This window comes from Cervus canadensis, chromosome 13 (genome assembly GCF_019320065.1).
Source record: "Cervus canadensis isolate Bull #8, Minnesota chromosome 13, ASM1932006v1, whole genome shotgun sequence".
Classification (NCBI taxonomy): Eukaryota; Metazoa; Chordata; class Mammalia; order Artiodactyla; family Cervidae; genus Cervus; species Cervus canadensis.
Window position 1 is genome coordinate 50,104,373 of NC_057398.1, and position 20,785 is coordinate 50,125,157.

The following is a 20,785-nucleotide window of genomic DNA, read 5'->3' on the forward strand; positions in this document are numbered from 1 at the left end:
TACAATGTTGTGTTAGTTTCTGCTGGACAACAGTGTGCATCAGCTATAAGTATATATATACCCCCACCCTCTGGAGCCGCCCTCCCACCCCTCATCTCTTTCCACCTCTGTGTGTTTAATGCTTGGGGAGTTTGGGCCTTTACCAAAGCCATTTCGCAAGGCCCTGTGGTTTGATGAAGGTTTATCAGAGCATTTCACCAGCACTTGCCTGTGGGAGCTGCTTCACGAGGCATTAAGAGGGTGTCACACTAACTCCTCTCTGAATTCAGTAGATGAGCATGGCACCTGCTTTGGAGGAGGGCACCGTGTTAGAAAGATACCAGGAGTCCTATCCTTCCTGGTTCTCCCCATTTCTGGTCTCCAGGGTCCTGCTCCTACGGTGGGCTTGGGAAAGGAGAATGGAGCCCCAAGCTCCCAGAGCTGTGACCGCCGGCCTGACGGATCGGGCTGGGACTGACCGACAGGGCTAGGACAGTGCCGATCTGGGTCAGTAGCGCTGTTCTTTCCGGCAGCTCCCTCCACGTGTCAGGCACTCTTATCAGTGTCTGTCCTTGGACCAGCCCTGGTGGTTTCAGGAAAATTCATTGCCCAGAGGCACCACTCTGAGTGTGCCTGCCAGACACAGCAGGTGGCGGATGTAAACCCCTCATTCTCAGCCTGGTTTGGGGTCGGCAGCCGGAGTCTGGGATTGAGAGGAAGCACAGCCTACACGGATTCGCTCAGCTACTCAGAAATCCCACTGACAGCATTCTAAACCTGTCCTGTGTCGATAGACCTGATTCCTTCAAAAAGTTCCTCTGGAATTGAGGACGTTTTGTCTCCTCTGAGAAAGAGGTGTGCTTTCTTCTCTAGGACCGTGAGAACTATGTGGCTGTGCTTTCTGATTTGCTCTGGCTGCTGGGAGAATGTGCCAGTTGCTGCCCTTTAGGTCCTCATGTCCTAAGCTGATGTTGTTTCTTTTATGTGTTCTTCGTGAGAATTCTGTGTGTCTTCCTGCTGGAGGGAGTTGGGACAGTAGGGGGAGAATGGGGTCTGGAATCTTGTGCCCAGCCCTCCCAAGCACTAACACCCCCATTTGTTGGCAGCCCTACGTGCCCCGGATTCTGAACGGCTTGTCCTCGGAGAAAACAGCCCTGTCTCCGCAGCAGCAGACCTACGGCACCATCAACAACATCAGCAGGACTGTTGGGGGGCAGTGTCTGGCACAGAGCTCGGAGGACAGTGTGGCAGCCACCTACCAGGAGGACTGAGGGCTGGGGAACTGCCAGGCTGGTCCAGGCTCGGGGCCCTGGGGAGTCAGGAGGTGAAGAGACACAGGTGGAGAGGCGGCTGGCCCTCGAGCTCAACCAAATTCACGACTTCTTTCCACCTGTTTTAAGCACAGCCACTCTAAAGAGATGAAAGCAGAAAGGGGCTCTGGCCCTTGGCTGAGCAGGGAGGGTGGGACCGCCATCAGGTGGGGTTCTTTTGGGAGCAAGTGCAGCCCTGGACTCTCACTCGCTCGCCTGAGGCTCTATTTATTTCCAAGTCCCCTTTCTCCTGCACAAGCGCCCAGTTCTGTGGCTGGGATGATGTCCCCAGTGATTTTTAGCAGGATTGTGTGTTGGAACCATATCCCTCCAACCCATCAGTGTGGTGACAGAATCCAGCAAGAAGGGGCTGCACCGTTTGGAAGACTTTCTCCCTCTGAGCATTCAGACACTGCCCACCCCTCTCTGGGCCACACACATACCACCGATAACCAAAGAGGCTGCAGCAGCCACAGGCCTGAGATGGGTTCCTGATGGTGGTCCAGGTCCATCCCAGCTTCCCCTCGAGGGTACTGGGCCCTTCCCACCCCCGCCCCCACCCCGCCCCCACCCTGGGAGTGAGTTGCAGGAAGCAGGAGGGGTGTGGGCCAGCGCCAGGCTGCAGCAGGTTCCTCCACATCCCCACCAGGGTCGTTTTTTTTTTCTTTCATGTTGCCAGTGACATGGTGGCTGGGTCGGGGTCACCTGCAGTGGCAGGGACAATGAGGACCACTAATAAAGTGCCCACTCAGCCAGGCTGCAGAGATTCAGCCTTCCCCGCCTGTTCATGTCCAGTGCATGGGGCTCCATCTCCAGCCCTTGATTCCATCTGTCTGTTCCCTCCAGAGGGAACAGAGCTCGGGGCCTCTTTGAAGCCAAGAGAGAACTATAGCCACAGAAGGAGGAGCGCAGCCCTCTTGCCTTTTTTCTCCCAACTGGACCCCATGGCTGCAATGCTTCTTTGGGCACTTGTTGGAGAAGCTGCCTCCTGACTGCCTCCAGGGGGCGCCAGAGGCACAAGCCTGCATGATGGGTGCGTCTGGGCAGACCTGGGAGGCTGCCTCCAGTCGACTGAAGCGAGGCAGTGAGGGTCCTCAGTAGTCACTTGGCCTCGCTGCCTCTCCTCCAAGCTGCCCCTGGCAGGGACCCGGATGGGCAGAGTGGCCTCTTGGTGCCCCCAACAGTCCAACTTCCCAGCAAGAGTGGAACAGGACACCGCCCCAACACAGGTGGCAGGCCTGCCAGCTTGGTGGGAAGGGGCACCCTACGTGGGATCAGGGCTCAGCATGTCACTTGTCCCAAACACTCTTAGAAGAAAAATCATTTATTATCAAAGCCGTGTTGCTTAGCAAGTGTGTGGGGAGTTCGGGTGGAAGGGTGAGCCCGGGGTCCGAGCACAGGCAGGGGATGGCAGCAAACACATTCCTGGGAAAAGAGGCATCTCTCCCCACAGAGGACCAGAGATGGGGGTGGTCTCCCTGCCAGCCCCACTGCTACTGGGAGCTGGGCTGCAAGACCAGGGGCTTCTCTGCAAAAGGGCGGGTGTCAGGAGGGAGCCTGCCATGCTAGGGCAGGGGCTGCCGGGAGGTGACAGCTAGTCCCCGCCGGGGTCACTGCCGCTCCTGCAGCCCCACGAACTTGCGGATGTCCTGGGCGAGCAGCTCTGGCTCCTCAAAGGCGGCAAAGTGGCCCCCACGGGGCATGTAGGAATAAGAGATGAGTTTCGGGTACTTGGACTTCACCCACTTTTCTGGAAAGTGTATCAGCTCACAGGGGAAGGCAGCAAAGCCCGTGGGCACATACACCTTCAACCTGGAAGAGACGGAGATCTCACTGAGGAGCGGGCAGGGCCAGCACTCCTGCACAGCAGGGGTTCAGGGAGCTGGGGTGGGGGGGTCAGATTCGCTCAGCCACATGGATCTATAAACGGACAGACCTAGGTTTTAAGCACCCACCTCAGCTCCAACCCCATAAGGGCCCTCTTTTCTGGAAGGGCTGCCCCAGCTGGAAAGTGTGGTCGAGGTGGGAACAGTCTCCAACTCCCACCTTTGCTCCCTTTTCTTTGTTTTTTTTCTTTCATTTATTTTTATTAGTTGGAGGCTAATTACTTTACAATATTGTAGTGGTTTTTGCCATACATTGACATGAATCAGGCATGGATTTACATGTGTTCCCCATCCCGATCCCCCCTCCTGCCTCCCTCCCCATCCCATCCCTCTGGGTCTTCCCAGTGCACCAGCTCTGGTTTGCTCCCTTTTATCTTTGCTGCTGCCTGAGGGTCTCCCTATGAGATCTGGAAAGGGGTCCAGGGAAGTTCCAGAACCATTGTGCCACCTAAGGCTAGCCTTGGCCCTCGGGGAGCCCCTGGGGATGTTTGGGGACTAGGCCTGGCAGCAAAGGGAGCTGCTGTCTCCCTTCATTAGCTTCTGTGAGCTAATTCTAAAGAGAGGCCCAACACCCCTGACCTCCTTTAAATTGTGTTCCTATTCTACACTCCTGGTGTGCACCCAAGGCTTGGCTGTACTTTTCCGTATCAAATGTCCTCCTTTGAGTCCAAGTAGGCCATCCCCCTGCTCTCTGTCTCAGAGGTACCCTCCCCAGAAGCCCCACTCCAGGCCCAGCTGGACTTACGTCTCATGCTTATTGACCTGTCCCAGGTTCTCCTTGTAGAAGCGCTGGGAGGAGGTGATGGTGCCCGTTGTCCAGTAGAGCATGATGCCCGTCAGCAGGTCGTCCAGGGAGAACTTCCTGGGAAAGCAGACCAGAAGGCCACTCTCAGTGCCTGGTGCACCTGAGAGCTGCCACTTTCAAGCTGTGTGCCGGGTACTGTCCCCACCTGGCACCCCTCCTCGGGCCTCACTGCCCGCTCAGCAATCTTATTTCTCCCCGTGCCACAGGCAGGCCTGGCCCAGGGTCACCAGTTACCATGACAACGGGTAATGTAGCATGATGACCATGTACAAGGCAGGCAGTCATCCTGGGTGGTGTCAGCCTACCCCGTCCCTGACCTGCCTGCAAAGGTTCGGGCCAGATGGGAGGAAGCAGGTGTGGTCAACAAGCTAGGGGCTTGGCTGGTCACCACTGGGTGGTCTGTGGGGAGGGTGCTGCAGCCTCTGCTCAGCCCACCCCTGCCCAGTCCTGAGCAGAACCTGGTCTCTGGGCAGCCTTTGGGACCCTGGCACCAGGAGAAGCGGGCAGGGTCAGCAGCTGCTGGGGCATTTGTATTCACCAGCCCCCAGCTTGCCTCTTGCCAAACCTGTGTCATCCCAGGAAGGAGCCGTGGGCCCTGCAGAGACCCTCCCCCACATGCTCAGCACAGGACACCCCTTTTCTTCTCCAGCCTGGGAACTGCTGAGCAGGTGAAGCCCACCCAGACTGTAGGGCCCCACACTCCGGGAGGAAATAATCATTTGGTACCTCACGTTGGAGCACGTGGCCTGTGGACTCTGGAAAGAGCAATACACCCTCCCGGCCCGCCTGCCCCTTGGGCCCTCACCCTCTCCTATTGGTGCTCAGCCTGCATCCAGAGCCCAGAACCCTCCACAGCCTCCCCCTCTGCCCATGGCAGCAGCTGCCACCCATGGGCCGTGTCTCCTGGGCCTCCATTTCCTCACTGTTCTCCCCAACTCAGCTTCCACTCACCAGACTCTGTCCTTGTCTCCTGGAATAACCGCCCACCACCCCCCAGCCCCTCTAGCTTCCCTGACATGCCCTCACCCCTTCGGTGCCCTCATCCTGGGGGCCCTCTGCCACCTTGAGCCCCCCAACAGCCCACAGACCCAAGGGGACGCCAGCACTCCTGACAATCATGCTCGCCAACCTCAGCTGCCACGTCCTCAGGCGGTCCCGACAGCCGTGTGCCCACCCACAGCCTCCCGCCCACCCACCTTCCTCTGTGAGGAAGTCTAAGTTCATGGAGCAGCCGTCCAGTCCCGGCCCGTTCCCTGGTTGATTCCAGATTCGGGGCTCAGGGGGAGCTGTTGCCCCCTTGTCCTGAGTCCTAAATCCCTCCATCTGCCTCTTCAGGCCCAAAAGCCAGTCACCTCCCACATTGTCCCCAGGCCTTCCCTCCCTCCCTGCCCCTGCCTCCTCCCTCCCTCCCCTGCTCTCTCTCCCACGCCTCCTCACCCTGCACACCGAACTATCCTTGCCGCCCAGGCCTCGTGGGGAGGGTCTTCTCCCTAGGTCTGTCCTCCCAGACGCTCTCTTCTGGAGCCAGTAAGGCTCCTCCCAGCACCCCTGGACGCTGCTCTGCTGTGCTCTGTCTTGAGGAGATCCTCCCCGTGATTCCAACTACTAACTCACTGAGAACAGTGGAAAGAACTGCTCCAATTCGACCCCTCACATAAAGCTCCGTATCTGTGAGCCCAGCTACCAAGTGGACACCCCTGCCCAGGCATCCTGCCAGCATCTCCCACTCGGCCTGTCCGTGACAGAAACCAGCTCAGCCTCTTGGCATCCCTTCCAAGCCCACTGCCTTTGGTCCTGCATATCCACCCCATCCTCAATGCCTGGAGTAAAGAACATTTGCTGCTCCGTCTGCAAGGCTCCTCAGCTCCAGGCAATGAGCTGAGTTGATTCAGCAGAAGCCAATTTGCCAAAAACGGTCAAAGGTCAGTTGGCTAAATGTACTTGTTTACTTCAGCTATTTAGATGCAGTTGGTCAATCATATTTTTATCCTCAGAACTGCAATCTAAGGAATGTTCAATTCACCTCTGCCCTTCTCCCAACTAGTGCAGCCTGAGACAGGAACAGAGAAAGGAGAATCTGAGGGGCACAGGAGGGGGACAGAAGAAGGTATTAATGTTAAATATGAAAATACAGTAAGAAAAGAGCCTTCTCAGAGATAAAGAATATCTTCATAAGACACCTTCGTATTCAGGGATTATATTTCTCTTAGCCCTCAGTCCCTCATCTCTGAAATCCTAGATCTCCAGCCACAGCAGCATGGAGCAGGGATAGAGATAAAATAAACATTTTTAAAACGCAGTTTTGATAACAAAATTAAAACCTGTCAATGAAAGCGGAACAGTTACAAGAAGCACTTACACTTGGGAACTGGCTTTTAGCGAGTTGGCCAAGTGCTTCCACCTCCCCTGCAGCTCCAACCACAGCTTGAAAACTACCATAGCAACCATTTCTACCCTCCTGCAGCTAGCGATCTTTCTAGAACACAGATCTGATCACATCTGTCCGCTGCTCAAAGCTTTGGTGCTCTAGGCATGCAAGTGGGCAGAAGCTGCAGGGGGCAGCCTGTGGGCCATCTGGTTGGCCTCACACCTGGTTCCAGGTATTTGTGTGCAAGGAACAGGGCCAGAGCCCTTGGCAAGGTGCTCTTAGTGGCATTCCATCAACCCTTGGGTGCTGCCCAGCGTGGGACTGGGGACAAAGATCCCATGAGAGGCTCTTCGAGGATCCATCTGTAGGTCTGGCCCCATTGTATTTGCTCCAGCCTGGGGACAAATTACCCCTTCCAAGTACACCATGCATTTTAATCAAGCCACCCTCTGCTTCTGCTTTTCTCTTTGCCTATATTCCCTTCTTCCATCCTTTCCATGGCAAACTCCTATTCATCCTTTAAGGCCCAGATCAAACAGATTCTCCCAGTCATTTCCTCTCCCTGTCTCTTAAACAAAGCGAATCCCCCTTTCTCTGTGCCCCCACAGTCCTTTGCATGGATCTTTAGAGCTCATTTCATCAGACAACTATTTGTGGAGCACCTACTCTATGCCCACCTTTACCACCTGGTGGCTGAAATGGTAAAGAACCTGCCTGCGATGCAGGAGACCTGGGTTTGATCCCTGGGTCAGCAAGATCCTTTGGAGAAGGAAATGGCAACCCACTCCAGTATTCTTGCCTGGAAATTTCCATGGGCAGAGGAACCTGGCAGGCTACAGTCCATGGAGTCTCAAAGAGTTGGACATGACTGGGTGACTTTCACTTCACTTCACCTCACTTAGTACATGCTCAGTGTTATTTTAGGTGCTGGGCATGGCTTAGACCAAGTCCCTACTTCCGGGGCCAGATCCATACACTCCTTCTCACATATTAGACACTGGTGCTCTGAGTATCTCTGAAGGAATAAAGAAAGGGCTGGGCCCTGGAGCAGGTGGGTCAGGGTCAACCTTGATGAAGCTCTAATCAGGCCAGGGACCTGGGAATCATGCGCTGTAGAGGCTGCAGACATTAACTTTCCAGGAGACAGGACGGCCTCCCCACACTTTCTGTAGCCAGCCTGTAGGGCCAGCTTCCAAAAACGATGCAGTCATACGGCCATGATGTCAGGCTCTTCCGGGAGTCGGGAGGGAGGGTCCGTGGGCTGCTCTCATGTCTTAGTGACAAAGAGGCTCTTGCCGCCCTCTGGGCTCCTTGATCCCAGAAGGAGGCTGTTTAGCAAACGGCAACGTCTTGAGCCCTGCATCCTATTTTTTATATCTCCACTGCGTGGCTAGACCTCTCTGGGCCTCAGCTTCCTCATCCAAAAACTGGGGCTAGGTTGGTCACAGGCTAAGGATCTGTGGGACATCCTATAAAAGATGGAACTTGCCGACCATTGCACTCAGAGCAACCAGAGATGAAGATGGCGAGGAGGGAGGTGGGTGAGGAAGGTGAGCCGACAGCAGGCAGGGGAGGATAGGGTCTTACCTCTCTAGGCCTCCATCCTCCAAGTCTCGGAATTCCGAATTGGTCCAGGTAGAAAACTTCTCTAGAATATAGGCGGCCAGTCCCACGGGAGAGTCATTCAGAGCACAGCCTGGTGTGGGAAGAAGCAAGGGCGTGACTCAGGCCTGGGACCAGGGAGCTGGCCAGCAAAAGAGGTGGTGCCGGCCCCACAGAACAGCTGTGTGGACAGGAAGCCCGTGTCGGAGCACAGCTCTGCCCTGACTCTTGGGGTGCTCCTGCACCTCACTTCCTTGACCCTGGGTCTTGGAATCCTTACCTGACAAAAAGGGATAACACCTTGCCCACTACTTCATTGACATCCATATGCTATATGGGCAGCTTCCTTCAAACTAAAGAGGCTACGACTCCAGGTTTTGTAGGATCCAAATGAGAAATATATATGAATGCTGTTTTTAAAAAGTGGGTTTTTTTTTTGTTTCTATTCTGTGATTAGTGAAAAATTAGAAACAACCTAAAAGTCCAAAATAGGGAATCAGTTATAAATAAATATTGGTCCACTCATAGGCCCAACAATAAAGCAAGCATTAAATGTGGGATGGATGGGGGCTTCCCTGAATGGTGAAGAATCCGCCTGCCAATGCGGGAGACACGGGTTCCATCCTTGGTCCAGGAAGATCCCACATGCCAAGGAGCAGCTAAGCCTGTGCGCCACAACTACTGAGCCTGTGCTCTAGAGCCTGGAAGCTGCAGCTTCTGAGCCCACGAGTCACAGCTACGGAAGCCCACATGTCCTAGAGCCTGTGCTCCGTAATAAGAGGAGCCACCGGAACAAGCCTGCACACCGCAACTAGAGAGGAGCCCCCGCTTGCCGCAGCTAGAGAAAAGCCCTCACAGCAACGAGGACCCAGCACAGCCAAAAATAAATAAAATTGTTTTTAAAAAAGAAATCCTTTTTAAAAATGGCATGGATGGATCTCACAAGCAAAATATTCAGCTAAAGAAGCCAGACTCAAAAGAGCACCTATTGGAGGATTCTAATGCATATCAAGTATAAAAACCAGCAAAAGCAATCTATCTGTCAGGCCAGGAGGGTGGCTGCCCTGGGCATGCGGGGCAGTACCCAGAAGAGGGTGCAGGGGGCTTCTGGGCTGGTGGGTCACGCTCTGTTTCTTAAATGAATGCCGGTTGTATGGACTGCCATGGAAACTCTAAAAGACCATGGGCAAAACAATTCCTGGGTGTCCTTTGAGTGGGGTTCAAGGAGTTTCTAGTGGACCCTTCTGATGTCATATGACTGTAAAGGGGGCCTTTCTTCCCTTGTCTTACAGATATTTTAGAGGTCTACAAATTGTTGAAAACTAATAGCAATGCAAGTGATTCTGGTTCATAGAGAAGCAAGTGAATTTTGTCCAGAGGGTAGATCCTACAGATTCTCTTCCCAAGGTTAAAGCATTTTTAAAGTTTTTTTAATCTATATGAGATGTTGGATGTTAACTTATTGTGGCAATCATTTTACAGCAGATGTAAGTCAAATCATTATGTTGTAAACCTTAAATGTATATAGTGTTGTATGTCAATTATATCTCAATAAACCTGAGTCCAGTGGGGATTTACTTGATTATTGCCCTGTAGATTTTTATAAGTTTTGTATCTATTAGCAAATTTATTTTAGTGTTCTTAAATGCCTTTGAACTGTTCTATTTTACATTTTACTAGTTGCTTTAGTTAATGTGTTAAATAAAATTTTGACATGTGTTCATTTTTTATTTTTATGATTTTATCTTTAAAAATGCTTTTTTTTTTTTAGAATTTGGAAATTACTTTATTGACAAAGATACATAGTATGCCCCTCCAAAAAAGTACAGCTATATGATTGATGCCTTAAAAAAAATATTATCCCTTAACAGGGCCCTGATGGCAGAAGCTCCATCCGTGCTGTCTTCCCTCACTGAATCGGGGAGCTCCCCCAGGCCCTGGGGCACCCCTCTCTTTCCACAGTCCCAGAACTGATAAACACTAGGCTTTGTCTTACCCCCTCCTCTGTCCATCTCTATGCTTCTCCCTGTGGGATTCATGGGTGGAGGGACCAGGGGTCAAAGTCACTAGGAACACTGACTCTGCTCAGTGGAGATGTTCAGGAATTTGATGGCCAGGCAGCGTAAGGGTGGAAAGAGCTCTGAGTCCCTCACAAGAGCTTTTCACCCCATGAGCAGTGTTCGCAGGGTAGGCGAGGCTTCCCCTGCTGGTTGGGAGCCTTGCTGAATGGACTGGATGTAACCTCACCCCCCACCGCTGAGCCAGGTGCCTTCCGTCTGAGCACTCACCCACGGTGTCCGGCTTGGTGCTCTGGATGTGCATGTAGCCGCTCTCCCTCAGTAAGCTGAAGAAGATTTTCTTAAAGGGGTATATCAGCTCCATGTCTCTCTCGGTATAACCGAAAAGCCCCCCGAAACGCCGTCCCAGAGGAAGGGTCATGGTGTAGAAATTTCTTAAAATCAAAGCCATGTTCAAGTGCAGGCCCTTGATGTGGCTGGGGGCAGAGAAGAGCCAGGTAAGCCTGGGTGCCATCAAGGGTGGGGAAGTCGGGGGGGCGGGGAGATGGAGGAGGAAGAGGGCCAGCCCCCATCAGCATCTGCCCCCTCGGGTGACTACATGAGGTGAAGGAGCAGGCTGGGGAGAAAATACAGGTTCTACAAAATTCTGGTCAGCTCTCTCCCAGGACTTGGTCCATCAGAAAGGTCTACTCCCTGACCTTGCCCCTCCTCTAGCTGGCCCTCCCTGCCTGGGCAATTGGCCCAGAGTCACCAGTCCAAAAGGGGGGAAGGATCCATGTCGAACTGCCCCAGGCAGAGCTGAGTGATAGGGACCCTCCCTTATCTCCCCTGGGCCCACAAACCTCCTGCCCGCGTGGCCCCTGTGCCAAGCCTCAGACACTATGCCCAACCTTCCTCCCTACGCAGACATTCACCTCGCACGGGCTGTGCACACACACCCGCACAGATACACACAGCGTCTGACAGCCGCCCTCACCTGGGCACCAGCTGGGCCATGTTGGTGCAGATCAGGGCCCCCCAGTCCCCGCCTTGAATATAGAATTTCTGGAAGCCCAACCGCAGCATCAGCTTATAAAAGATCCTGGCAGTGGCCACTGAGTTGAAGCCTGGTGGTTAAGGGGAGAGAAGAATCATAGGAGGTCACGCCTTTGGTCCTGCCAGGGATCCTTGCGATTTCTCATCCTGCCCCTGCCCCGCCCTAGGCTGAGGGGAGACCAGCTTGGAGTGGGTGAGAAGGAATCCTGGGGCCCGAGGGTGGGGTTCCCAGTGCCCAGAGGCAGTGCAGCTGGTGCAGGAGACAGTGAGGCCAGCCCTGCTGAGGGTCCGTGGGTCCACACTGTGCGCAGCGCTTAGTCAGCCTTGCTGGCCCAGAATAACAGAGTCCAGATGTGGACCCGCCCCGAGTGGGTAGTTCCCAAGGACACGGGAATCCAGGCCCTGAGCCCACTCTGGACAGTCATGACTCTGCCCGGTCCTCGCCCCACCATGCCCCTCAAATCCTGAGAAGACACACTGGCCCTTTGACAACCAAATCGTCCCCATTGCTTCTCTTTCTTCAGGTCTCAGACCCTCCCCGCCCCCTAGCTCCCTCAGGCTCTGAAGGAAGCCGGCTCCCCACCCTGGGGCAGGTGCCCGGCCCACAGCAGCCCCGCACCCTTCTTGGAGGATGCCTCAGAGAAGCCGTAGCCAGGAATGGATGGACAGATGACTTCAAAAACATGCTCATCACTCAGGCCGTGGTTCTTGGGGTCAGTCAGGAGCGGGATGATCTTATAAAACTCGTAGAAGGAGCCAGGCCAGCCGTGTACCATCAGCAAGGGCTTTGGGGTTTGGCCGGAGGGGAGGTTGGTGGGCTTCACGTGGATGAAGTGGATGTCCAGCCCTGGGGGGACAGAACACAGTCAGGGCTGGGGGAGAAGGCCCTGTGGTGGGAGAGGCCGAAGTCACAGCTCTCGGGGTAGCCAGTCAGGCTTTGCACCCATCTGAGCGGACCATGGTGCTGCTGCCCCGGGTGCCCCATGGTACTGACCACAGTCACCACCAGCAGCGCTGGCTAAGCGCTTACACCGAGCTCCAGATCCCCCCGGGGGCTTACGCCGCCTTCACAGCCACCTGCAAGCAATGGACTGCTGTGCCCCTGAAGGTGAGAACGTGAGCCATCTGTGAGGCTGGGCCAGGATGCTCTCAAACTGCTGTATTCCCAGAGCCCAGAACCGGTCCTAGCTCATGGCAACGCTCAACATATTCACTGTTTAATAATTTACAAACTGGGGGTGGGGGGTGGGGAAGCCATATATATCCAGCAGTAGAGAATGAAACAAATTATGGTTTAACTATAAGGGACTTCCCAGGTGACGCTAGTGATAAAGAATCTGCCTGCCAACGCAGGAGATGCAAGAGACATGGGTCAGGAAGATCCCCTGGAGGAGAAAATGGCACCCCACTCCAGTATTCTTGCCTGGAAAAATCCCATGGACAGAGGAGCCTGTGGGCCACAGTCCACGGGGTTGCAGAGAGCCAGACATGACTGAGCTATGATCACACAGTACACTGAAATACAGTAGAGTCACCGTAATACAATAGAGTCATCTAAAACGACAGCGTCCATGTGCATTGAATATGGAAATCAGTCCTGTATATGCTGCTAAGTGGTAAAAGCAAACTATGAGGCCAGATCCATTGTATGACCCAATTTCTGTAAATAGTTACACGTAGGCATATATTTATATGGTGTGTATAGGAATTTTAAAGTCTGAAAAGATAAACTACGTCTACGGCCATGCCACCCTGAATGCGCCTGATCTCGTCTGATCTCGGAAGCTAAGCAGGGTCGGGCCTGGTTAGTACTTGGATAAGCTACAAAAATGTGAAAAGTAGTCCTTTCTGAGCAATAGAATTTCAAGCAAATTATTGTCTTTTTTGTGGTTGTATGAACTGTAAAATTTTACTATGATGGACATATGCATAACTATTTTTTAAAGTGGAGACAATTTTTTTAAGGTAGAGTGCTGGGCATTGAAACAGCACGCTGGCCAAGGATGGGTGAATGGATTCCAGGGCCCCCCGGAGTCCCTTTGAGAACAGTCTGTCAACCCAAGCAAGTAGGTGTTCATAGCAAACACGGCCAGGGAGGCGGTCACACCTCCACCATGAGGGCTGGCATTGACAGCAAGGTCTGTGGTTTATTCACTATACAAATAATACGTGTTTTCTGTAGAAAACAGAAAACAAAAGATAAATCAAAAGCCGGGGGGGGTGGGGAGGGAATCACATGTAATCTCATGATCTGAAGAAAACATTGTGTTACCCGTCCAACTTTTTAAAATAATTTTTTTATTTGGGGACAATTTTAGAAGTGCAGAAAAATAGTGGAGCTAGTACTGGAAGTTCCCATATACCCATACTTAGTCTCCTCCACTATTAACATCTCGTGTTAGGATGCACATTTATTATAATGCATGAACCAGCACTGATACATTAATAACTAAAAGTTCATACTTTATGTATTCAGATTTCCTTAGTTAAAAAAAAAAAGTTTTAAGTTTTTAAATGCTATGGTGGAAAAAAAAAATAAATAAATAAAAACATAAATGTTATGGTGGTAAGAACAGTTAACATGAGACCTATTGTCTTCACAAAGTTTTTTTTTGCCTTTTTTTCCCACAAAGTTTTAAGTGTGTTGTGCAGTGTACAGTATTGCTATCTATAGGTACAATTCAGTGGATCCTTATAGGTCATTCAGTGGATCCTGAGAACTTGTGTGTGTGTTGTGTGTGTGTGTGTGTTTCCAGTCACTGAGTTGTATCCAACTCTTTTGAGACCCCATGGACTGTAGCCCGCCAGGTTCCTCTGTCCATGGGTTGCCATTTCCTTCTCCATCCTTAGAACTTACTCGTCTTGGATAACTGAAACTTTACACCCGGTAATTAGTGATTCTATAGTTCCCCACCTCCCAGCCCTTGGCAGCCACCATCCTACTCTCTGCTTCTATGAGCGCGACAATTTTAGATACTTCATATCAGTGGAATCGTGCAACCTTTGCCCCTTCTGTGATTGGCTTATTTCACTTATCGTAACGTCCTCGAGGTTCGTCCAAGTCATCACATCTTATAAGATTTCTTTCCTTTTAAAGACTGAATAATACTGGTACATACACACGTACAATGGAATATTACTCAGATTTCCTTAGTTTTTACCCAGTGTCCTTTTCTATTCCAGGATCCTATCCAGGACACCACGTTCCACTTAGCTGTCATGTCTCCTCAGGCTCCTCTTTGGCTGTGACAGTTTCATACGTTTTTAAAAACAGAGAACATAACTTTCCTTTAACAAAAATAGAACCCTACATACATTCTATTTTGGAACCTGATTTTTTTTTTTTCCACTTAACAATATATCCTGGGTGTCCTTCTATGCTGCTAAATTTACTCCTAAAGTTGATTTTAGTAGTTAATGTTAACTCCTTTGGAACACACAGCATGGTGTGAGATTATTTTTGATTCAAATTTTATCCCATTATCATTTGAGTTTAAAATTAGAAAAAACACACATATACATCCATTCTGTATAGCAGCGTATACGCAGGCAATCCCTGGAAGTACGTTATTTAACAGAAGCAGATGCTGTCCCTGGGAAGGGACGAGAGGGAGACTGTGTCTCCTTCTGTACTTTTCAAATTTTAAATACTGAAATTTTAAAAACTAAAAAAAGAAAAAAAAGTTAAAATTTGCCCTACGGGTCCTCCTTCTCTTCGCGGTGAGATGCTCTCCTGGTCGCCCGATGGATCTGTGGTGCCTGTAGGATCTCTGTGCCCAGGTGCTGGGTCAGAACTGAGGAGACAAATTGGGTTCAGAGGGCAGCCACGAGCTTGGTGAGGGGAGAGCGCAGTGGGGAGTGGTTGGTCACAGCCGAGGGCCAGTGCCGAAATAGTGGCCACAGGTGAAGGAGGAGGGGACAGGCCGGGAGACCAGACAGCTGGGTTCCAGCCCTGAACCTCCACTTCCCTGTGACTCAGGAGACTCCCTGCTCCCGCTGGGAGGTGCTGGGCTCCCTGGAGGCCTCTGTGCACACACGTGTGTGTGTGTGTGTGTGCACGCGCGCACACAAGGCACTTTGGTTGTGTCTGACTTTTTGCAACCCTATGGCTGTAGCCTGCCAGGCTTCTCTGTCCATGAGATTCTCCAGGCAAGAATACTGGAGTGGGTTGCCATGCCCTCCTCCAGGGGATCTTCCTGACCCAGGGATCAAACCCGAGTCTCTTATGCCTCCTGCATTGGCAGGTGGATTCTTTATCACTAGTACCACCTGGGAAGCCCCCAAATCCCCTGCATGTCTCAGACTCTCTGAGAACAAAGACTGATCTGTAGCAGGACGTCCCGGACATGGCCTGGAGTCAGAAGCTCATCACAGAACAGGGAAGTGGCGGGGACAAGAAGGCCGAATAAGGAGGCTAGTGGGGATGAGGAGAGAACGTCCAGGAAAGGTCACAGATTGAGCCGTGAGCAGCCGGGAGCATAAGGGTCAGTGCGGGAGCAGAAAGGACCCTGAAAAGGCCTAAACGTGAGGGAGGAGGATGGTAGCAGAGAGAGTGAGAAGGGAGGTCCTCTTGGGCAAATTTCAGGCCAGGGAGCCAGGAACAGAGACATACTGACACACACACACATACATACAATACATATGCGAGCAGTTAGAATTTTCAATTTATATGTATTCCTGGGGTGGAAAATTAGGAACCTGGGCAATTTCGACCCTTTTCACCCTTGGGAAGGTAAATTTAACTTCTCTGAATATTTTTTTTTAAAGATAAACTTATATGGTACAACTGCTATGGAAAACAGTATTATAGTTCCCTCTAATATTAAGCATAGAATTACTAGTTGACTCAGCAACTTCACTTCTGGGCATATACCCAAAGAACAGAAAACAGGAACATAAATAGATATTTGTACATTCATAATCACAGCAATATTTTTCACAATAGCTAAAAAGCAGAAGCAACCGAAGTGTCCACTGATGGATAACAATGTGTGCCATTATTCAAAATGTACCATTATTCAGCCTTACGAAATTCTGACACATGTTACAATACGGATGAACCTTGAGGACATTATGCTAAGTGCAATAAGCCAGTAAAAAGGAGAAATATCATATGATTCCACTCATACAAGGTCCTTAGATTCAGAATTCATATTTAAGTTTACAGAGACAGGAAGCAGAATGGTAGTTTCCAGAAGTTAGGGAGAGGGAGAGAAACATGAGTTAGAGTTGAATGACAGAGTTTCAGTTTTTGCAAAATAAAAAAAGTTCTGAAGATAGATGGAGGTGCTGGCTGGATAACAATATAAAAGCACTTAATCCACTGTGACTTATGTACACTTAATGCTTTCAATGGTCAACTTTATGTTATGTGTATTTTACTATGTGTGTATGCTCAGTTGAGTCTGGCTCTTTGTGACCCTATGGACAATAGCCTTCCAGGCTCCTCTGTCCATGGGATTTTCCAGGCAAGAATACCAGAGTGGGTTGCCATTTCCCACTCCAGGGGAATATTTTACTATAATTAAAAACAAATAGATAAATTTGTACAAATTAACAGCATGAGCTTGATTTTCTTAAACATTTCTATATCTATTCTAAATCTGTGTTGGGCTAAAAAAATACTTTTCCACTATGGAAACTACTATCCCAAATTAATTTAGGTTACCTTTCCAAGAACATTCTGAAGCTAGCTTCTCTTCCAGGTGAAGTTGGGTGACAACCTATGATACTGTTTGGACAGGAGGTCTAAAGCTGCAGAGACCAGACAGTTTTTATTTGAACCTTGACTGACAGCTTGAGCACCCTTGAGCAGTCACAATATCATAGACTCCAAAGCCTCAAGGAGGGGCTGAGTTGACTGAGGCCATGCCCAGATCTAGGTCTCATCTCCATCCTCTCAAAGATTGTTCCATCATTTAACTGAATTGTGCATTTCTTTGGTTTTTAATTTGTTTATGTTTTCCCATTTAGCTCAAAAGACCATTGGACTTGTTGGGAGTTTGCATTAGTTTTGCATCCGAGTGGGGTTATATCTTCCAAATACATCTCATTGACCAATAATCGAATTCTGGGTCTCCCAGCTTTCTTTAAGTCCCAGCCTTATTTAAGTGTCTATGAAGGTCGTTTCTGTCATACACATCCCTCTCTAGCTGGTGCTTTGAAAACATACCTTCAATCTTAGTCTTGAAGTGAGGGTATTTGTTGAGAATCTCCACCTGCTTCCTCCAGTCAAATTGATTCCTCCAGTAGGAGATGATTTTCTTCAAATAGTTGGAGTTGAAACCATAGTGGAAACGACTGTCCTCCAAAGGTGAAGTTAAACGGACCCTGTCGATCCTCTGATGTAAGTCCTGGAGCAAAATGTGAGACCCCAAGGAGAGAAGGTGAGTGCCGCAGAGCACAAGAGAAAGTTTGCTTCCAGAAGGCAGAGAAAACCCTGCAGCCACCAGACCCCCTGCTACAGTAAAGGCAAAGCAAAGTTTCACCAGACGGGGTGAGGAGGCCCCTGGCCTGCAGACTTGTGCTCTGGGTCATCAGGTTTATCCCAGAAGAAAGCTCCTGGCTTCCCAATGGTGGCTGTTCCCCATACATACTTTTTTCACTTTCAACTTCAGATTACATCTCATTTTTGTTTTTAAATGTATGAACAAAATGCGTCTTTAATTTCTTGAGGCTTATATTCAGCAAGGGATGCTTCCCAGGTGGCTCAGTGGTAAAGAATCTGACTGCCAATGCAGGAGACGCAGGAGATGAGGATTTGATCCCTGGGTTGGGAAGATCCCCTGGAGGAAGAAATAGCAACCCACTCCAGTATTATTGCTTGGAAAATCCCATGGACAGAGGAGCCTGGTCGCTATCGTCCCTGGGGTCACAAAGGGTGGGACACAGCTCAGCGACGAAGCACACAGCACACAGACGGCAGGGGGTGGCCAACGTCTTTGTTTTTGTTTTCATTTGGTCAACTTTTTTCAAAAGGGCCAGATCATAAGTAGCTTAGGTTTTCTGAGCCGCAGCTAACCTGCTCAGTTCTTACAGGATGGAAAAAGTCGTAGATGGTACGTGGACAAATGGGAGTGACTGTGTTCCAATAAAACTTTACTTATGGGCACTGAAATTTGAATGCCAGGTAATTTCCATGTTACAAAGTATTATTCTTCTTTTGATTTTCTCCCAACCATTTAAAGGTGTAAAAATTATTCTTAGTATGGGAGCTGTACAAAAGCAGGTGGCAGACTATTAATCATAAAATATATAACCAACAAGGACCTACACTACAGCACAGGGAACTCTATTCAATACTCTGTAATAACCTGTATGGAAAAGTGATAGTTGCTCAGTTGTGTCTGACTCTTTGCAACCCCATGGACTATACAGTCAATGGAATTCTCCAGGCCAGAATACTGGAGTGGGTAGCCTTTCCATTCTCCAGGGGATCTTCCCATCCCAGGGATCGAACCCAGGTCTCCCACATTGCAGGCAGGTTCCAATCTGAAAAAGAATGGATATATGTAATATTTATAACTGATTCACTTTGCTGTACATCTGAAACTAATACAGCATTGTAAATCAACTATACTCCAATGTAAAATAAAAATTAAATTTTAAAAAGAAGGTAGCAGAATAGGTTTGCTGACTCTGATACACAGTGTTAAGTGATACACTATATGTGAGTATGTGTGTGTTAGTCACTTAGTTATTTATGTCTGACTCTTTGTGACCCGATGGACTGTAGCCCGCCAGGCTCCTCTGTCCATGGGACTCTCCAGGCAAGAACACTGCAGTGGGTTGCCATTTCCTTCTCCAGGGGATCTTCCCAGGGATCAAACCCGGGTCTCCTGCATTGCAAGGGGGATTCTTCACTGTCTGCTCCTCTTCTCAACTGCTGGACGAGAAGCTCTTTGAGGGAAGGCTCTCTCTCTTCTTCCAAGTACTCGGCACTAGGTCTGCACATAGTAGGTGCTCCCATACCCACAGAATGAAAGAAACAATGGGGAGGGATGTCCCGGGTCCCACCCACCCTCCCGGTCCTGTTCAAGCCTTGCTTAGCCCACTCCAGGGTCACACCTATCCCCGTGATTCCAGCCGTGTGCACAGGATGGGGCCCAGGCTTTGGCATTAGACAGATCTGAGTCTAAATCCTCCAGCTTATTATCTCAGTCACTTGTGCATCAACTGCTTTGCCTCTCTAAGCTTCAGTTTCTACATGACCGCAGTCACTGCACGTGATCACGAGGGGCTAAAGACACAGCAGGTGCCTGGCCACAGCTGGCCCTGAGCCAGGTTCTCTGTGCTGCTGCAGTTTATGTCACCACAGGCTTGTTTTCACTCATGATCTCCACCCAGGCTCCAAGAAGGGCCTCACTTCTGCCTTCAAGCTCATTCCCAGGGTTTCAGGTGGGGCACAGAGGAGGCAGAAACAGCTGCTCTCTGTGACCCTTAATGCAGGTAGCTGGATTCAGCTGGCATTCCTTTCCTCGTGCGGGCACTGCTGGGCCTTAAGAACCGGGAACGTGGAGACAGAGGAGGGGGAAGGCGCAGAAGGGATGGGTGGGCAGAGTAGGTGAGTCCAGTGGGAGAAAAGCAGGCAGAAAACAGCCCTAGAGGGACCACTTCGGAAGACCCTCCTTGGTGCCAGGGCTAGCCTGAGGCCCAACCCCAGATGGGGCCTCCCGGCCCTCACCGCCCTCCCCTCTGCTCAGCCACCGGGAAAGAGGTGCCTTACGTTGATCTCCTCATCTGATGTTTCCACCTTGAATGGGCGGATGCTCTTATCCTCCTCAGCTGTGGGCCTCACCCCAGGCCCCCACCATCCATCTTCAAGGGGCAAAGTCTCCTCCTTGCCCTTGGAGACAAACCAGTAGATGACAAAGCCCAGCACTGAGGCGAGGAGTATTTCCAGCCACATGACTCCTGCAAAAGCAACAGCCCATCAACAACAGTCTGCCAGATAGCCCTTGACCTCTGGCTGGAAATGCCAGAATCCTGACTTCTTTCCCACCCAACCCTCGATTTTGTGTACTTTTGACATGAAAAAAATATCAGCATTTGTTGTTGTTTAGTTGCTAAGTCCTGTCCAATTCCTGCCACCCCATGGACTGCAGCCCGCCAGGCCCCTCTGTCCATGGGATTTTCCAGACAAGAATACTGGAGAGGGTTGCCTTTTCCTTCTCCAGGGGACCTTCCGACTCAGGGATCAAACCGAGATCTCCTGCACTGGCAGGCGGATTCTTCACTGGTGAGCCACCAGGGAAGCCCAACATAAGCATAGTATCGAAAAATTGGAAAACAATAGGGAAAGCCACAAAAATCACCATAATCCTACCAAGCTATGGAATTCATTAATCAGATTTAGAAAAGATGAAGCTGGGTTGGCGTCTGCATAGCCTTGGGTGGTGGGCTCTGCATGTCTGAGGCCTCGTGGTTCTCTGAGGGGTCTCTTCCTCCAGACACTTCTGAGAAGCTTCTCTCCACTGTTGTGACGTCCCCTCCCTCACAGGACGAGCAGGGACATCTCTGAGCAATGGGCTCAGGAGAGGAGATGGAGTCATGCTTGCCCCTTGCTGTCTCTCCCTGAGAGGGGCCTCTCCTCAGGGTGTACATACAGGGCAAGGGGGGAGGTCTGAAGAGTTGGGAGTTTAAGTGCATCCGAGGTTGGTGGAGTGTTCAGTGGCCCAAATGTGGCCATATATCTCAGCTGGTTGTCAACAGTTTTATTGTGATTTAATTCACATACCATGTAATCTAGTGGTTTTCAGTATATTCACAGATACATGCAACCA

At 50.6% G+C, this 20,785-nt stretch overlaps 2 protein-coding genes across 6 annotated transcripts in view; one reads left to right on the forward strand and one right to left on the reverse strand.

Annotated features, from left to right (window-relative positions):
- Positions 1-2,055, forward strand: part of TMEM63A (transmembrane protein 63A) — a 36,100-nt gene extending 34,045 nt beyond the window's left edge. For both annotated transcript variants that reach the window (XM_043484811.1, XM_043484812.1), the window contains exon 24: positions 1,086-2,055. In XM_043484811.1, the coding sequence (XP_043340746.1) occupies positions 1,086-1,250 (165 nt within the window). In that variant the 3' untranslated portion in view covers positions 1,251-2,055. The remainder of the gene's footprint in view (positions 1-1,085) is intronic.
- A 542-nt stretch (positions 2,056-2,597) lies between these two features.
- The window catches only part of EPHX1 (epoxide hydrolase 1), a 37,280-nt gene continuing 19,092 nt past the window's right edge, over positions 2,598-20,785 (reverse strand). For all 4 annotated transcript variants that reach the window (XM_043484813.1, XM_043484814.1, XM_043484815.1 and 1 more), the window contains 8 exons: positions 19,729-19,916; positions 17,176-17,356; positions 11,623-11,850; positions 10,945-11,074; positions 10,239-10,444; positions 7,936-8,044; positions 3,921-4,037; positions 2,598-3,101 (listed from right to left, as the gene is read on the reverse strand). In XM_043484813.1, coding sequence (XP_043340748.1) covers positions 2,900-3,101; positions 3,921-4,037; positions 7,936-8,044; positions 10,239-10,444; positions 10,945-11,074; positions 11,623-11,850; positions 17,176-17,356; positions 19,729-19,911 — 1,356 coding nt within the window. In that variant the 5' untranslated portion in view covers positions 19,912-19,916 and the 3' untranslated portion in view covers positions 2,598-2,899. The remainder of the gene's footprint in view (positions 3,102-3,920; positions 4,038-7,935; positions 8,045-10,238; positions 10,445-10,944; positions 11,075-11,622; positions 11,851-17,175; positions 17,357-19,728; positions 19,917-20,785) is intronic.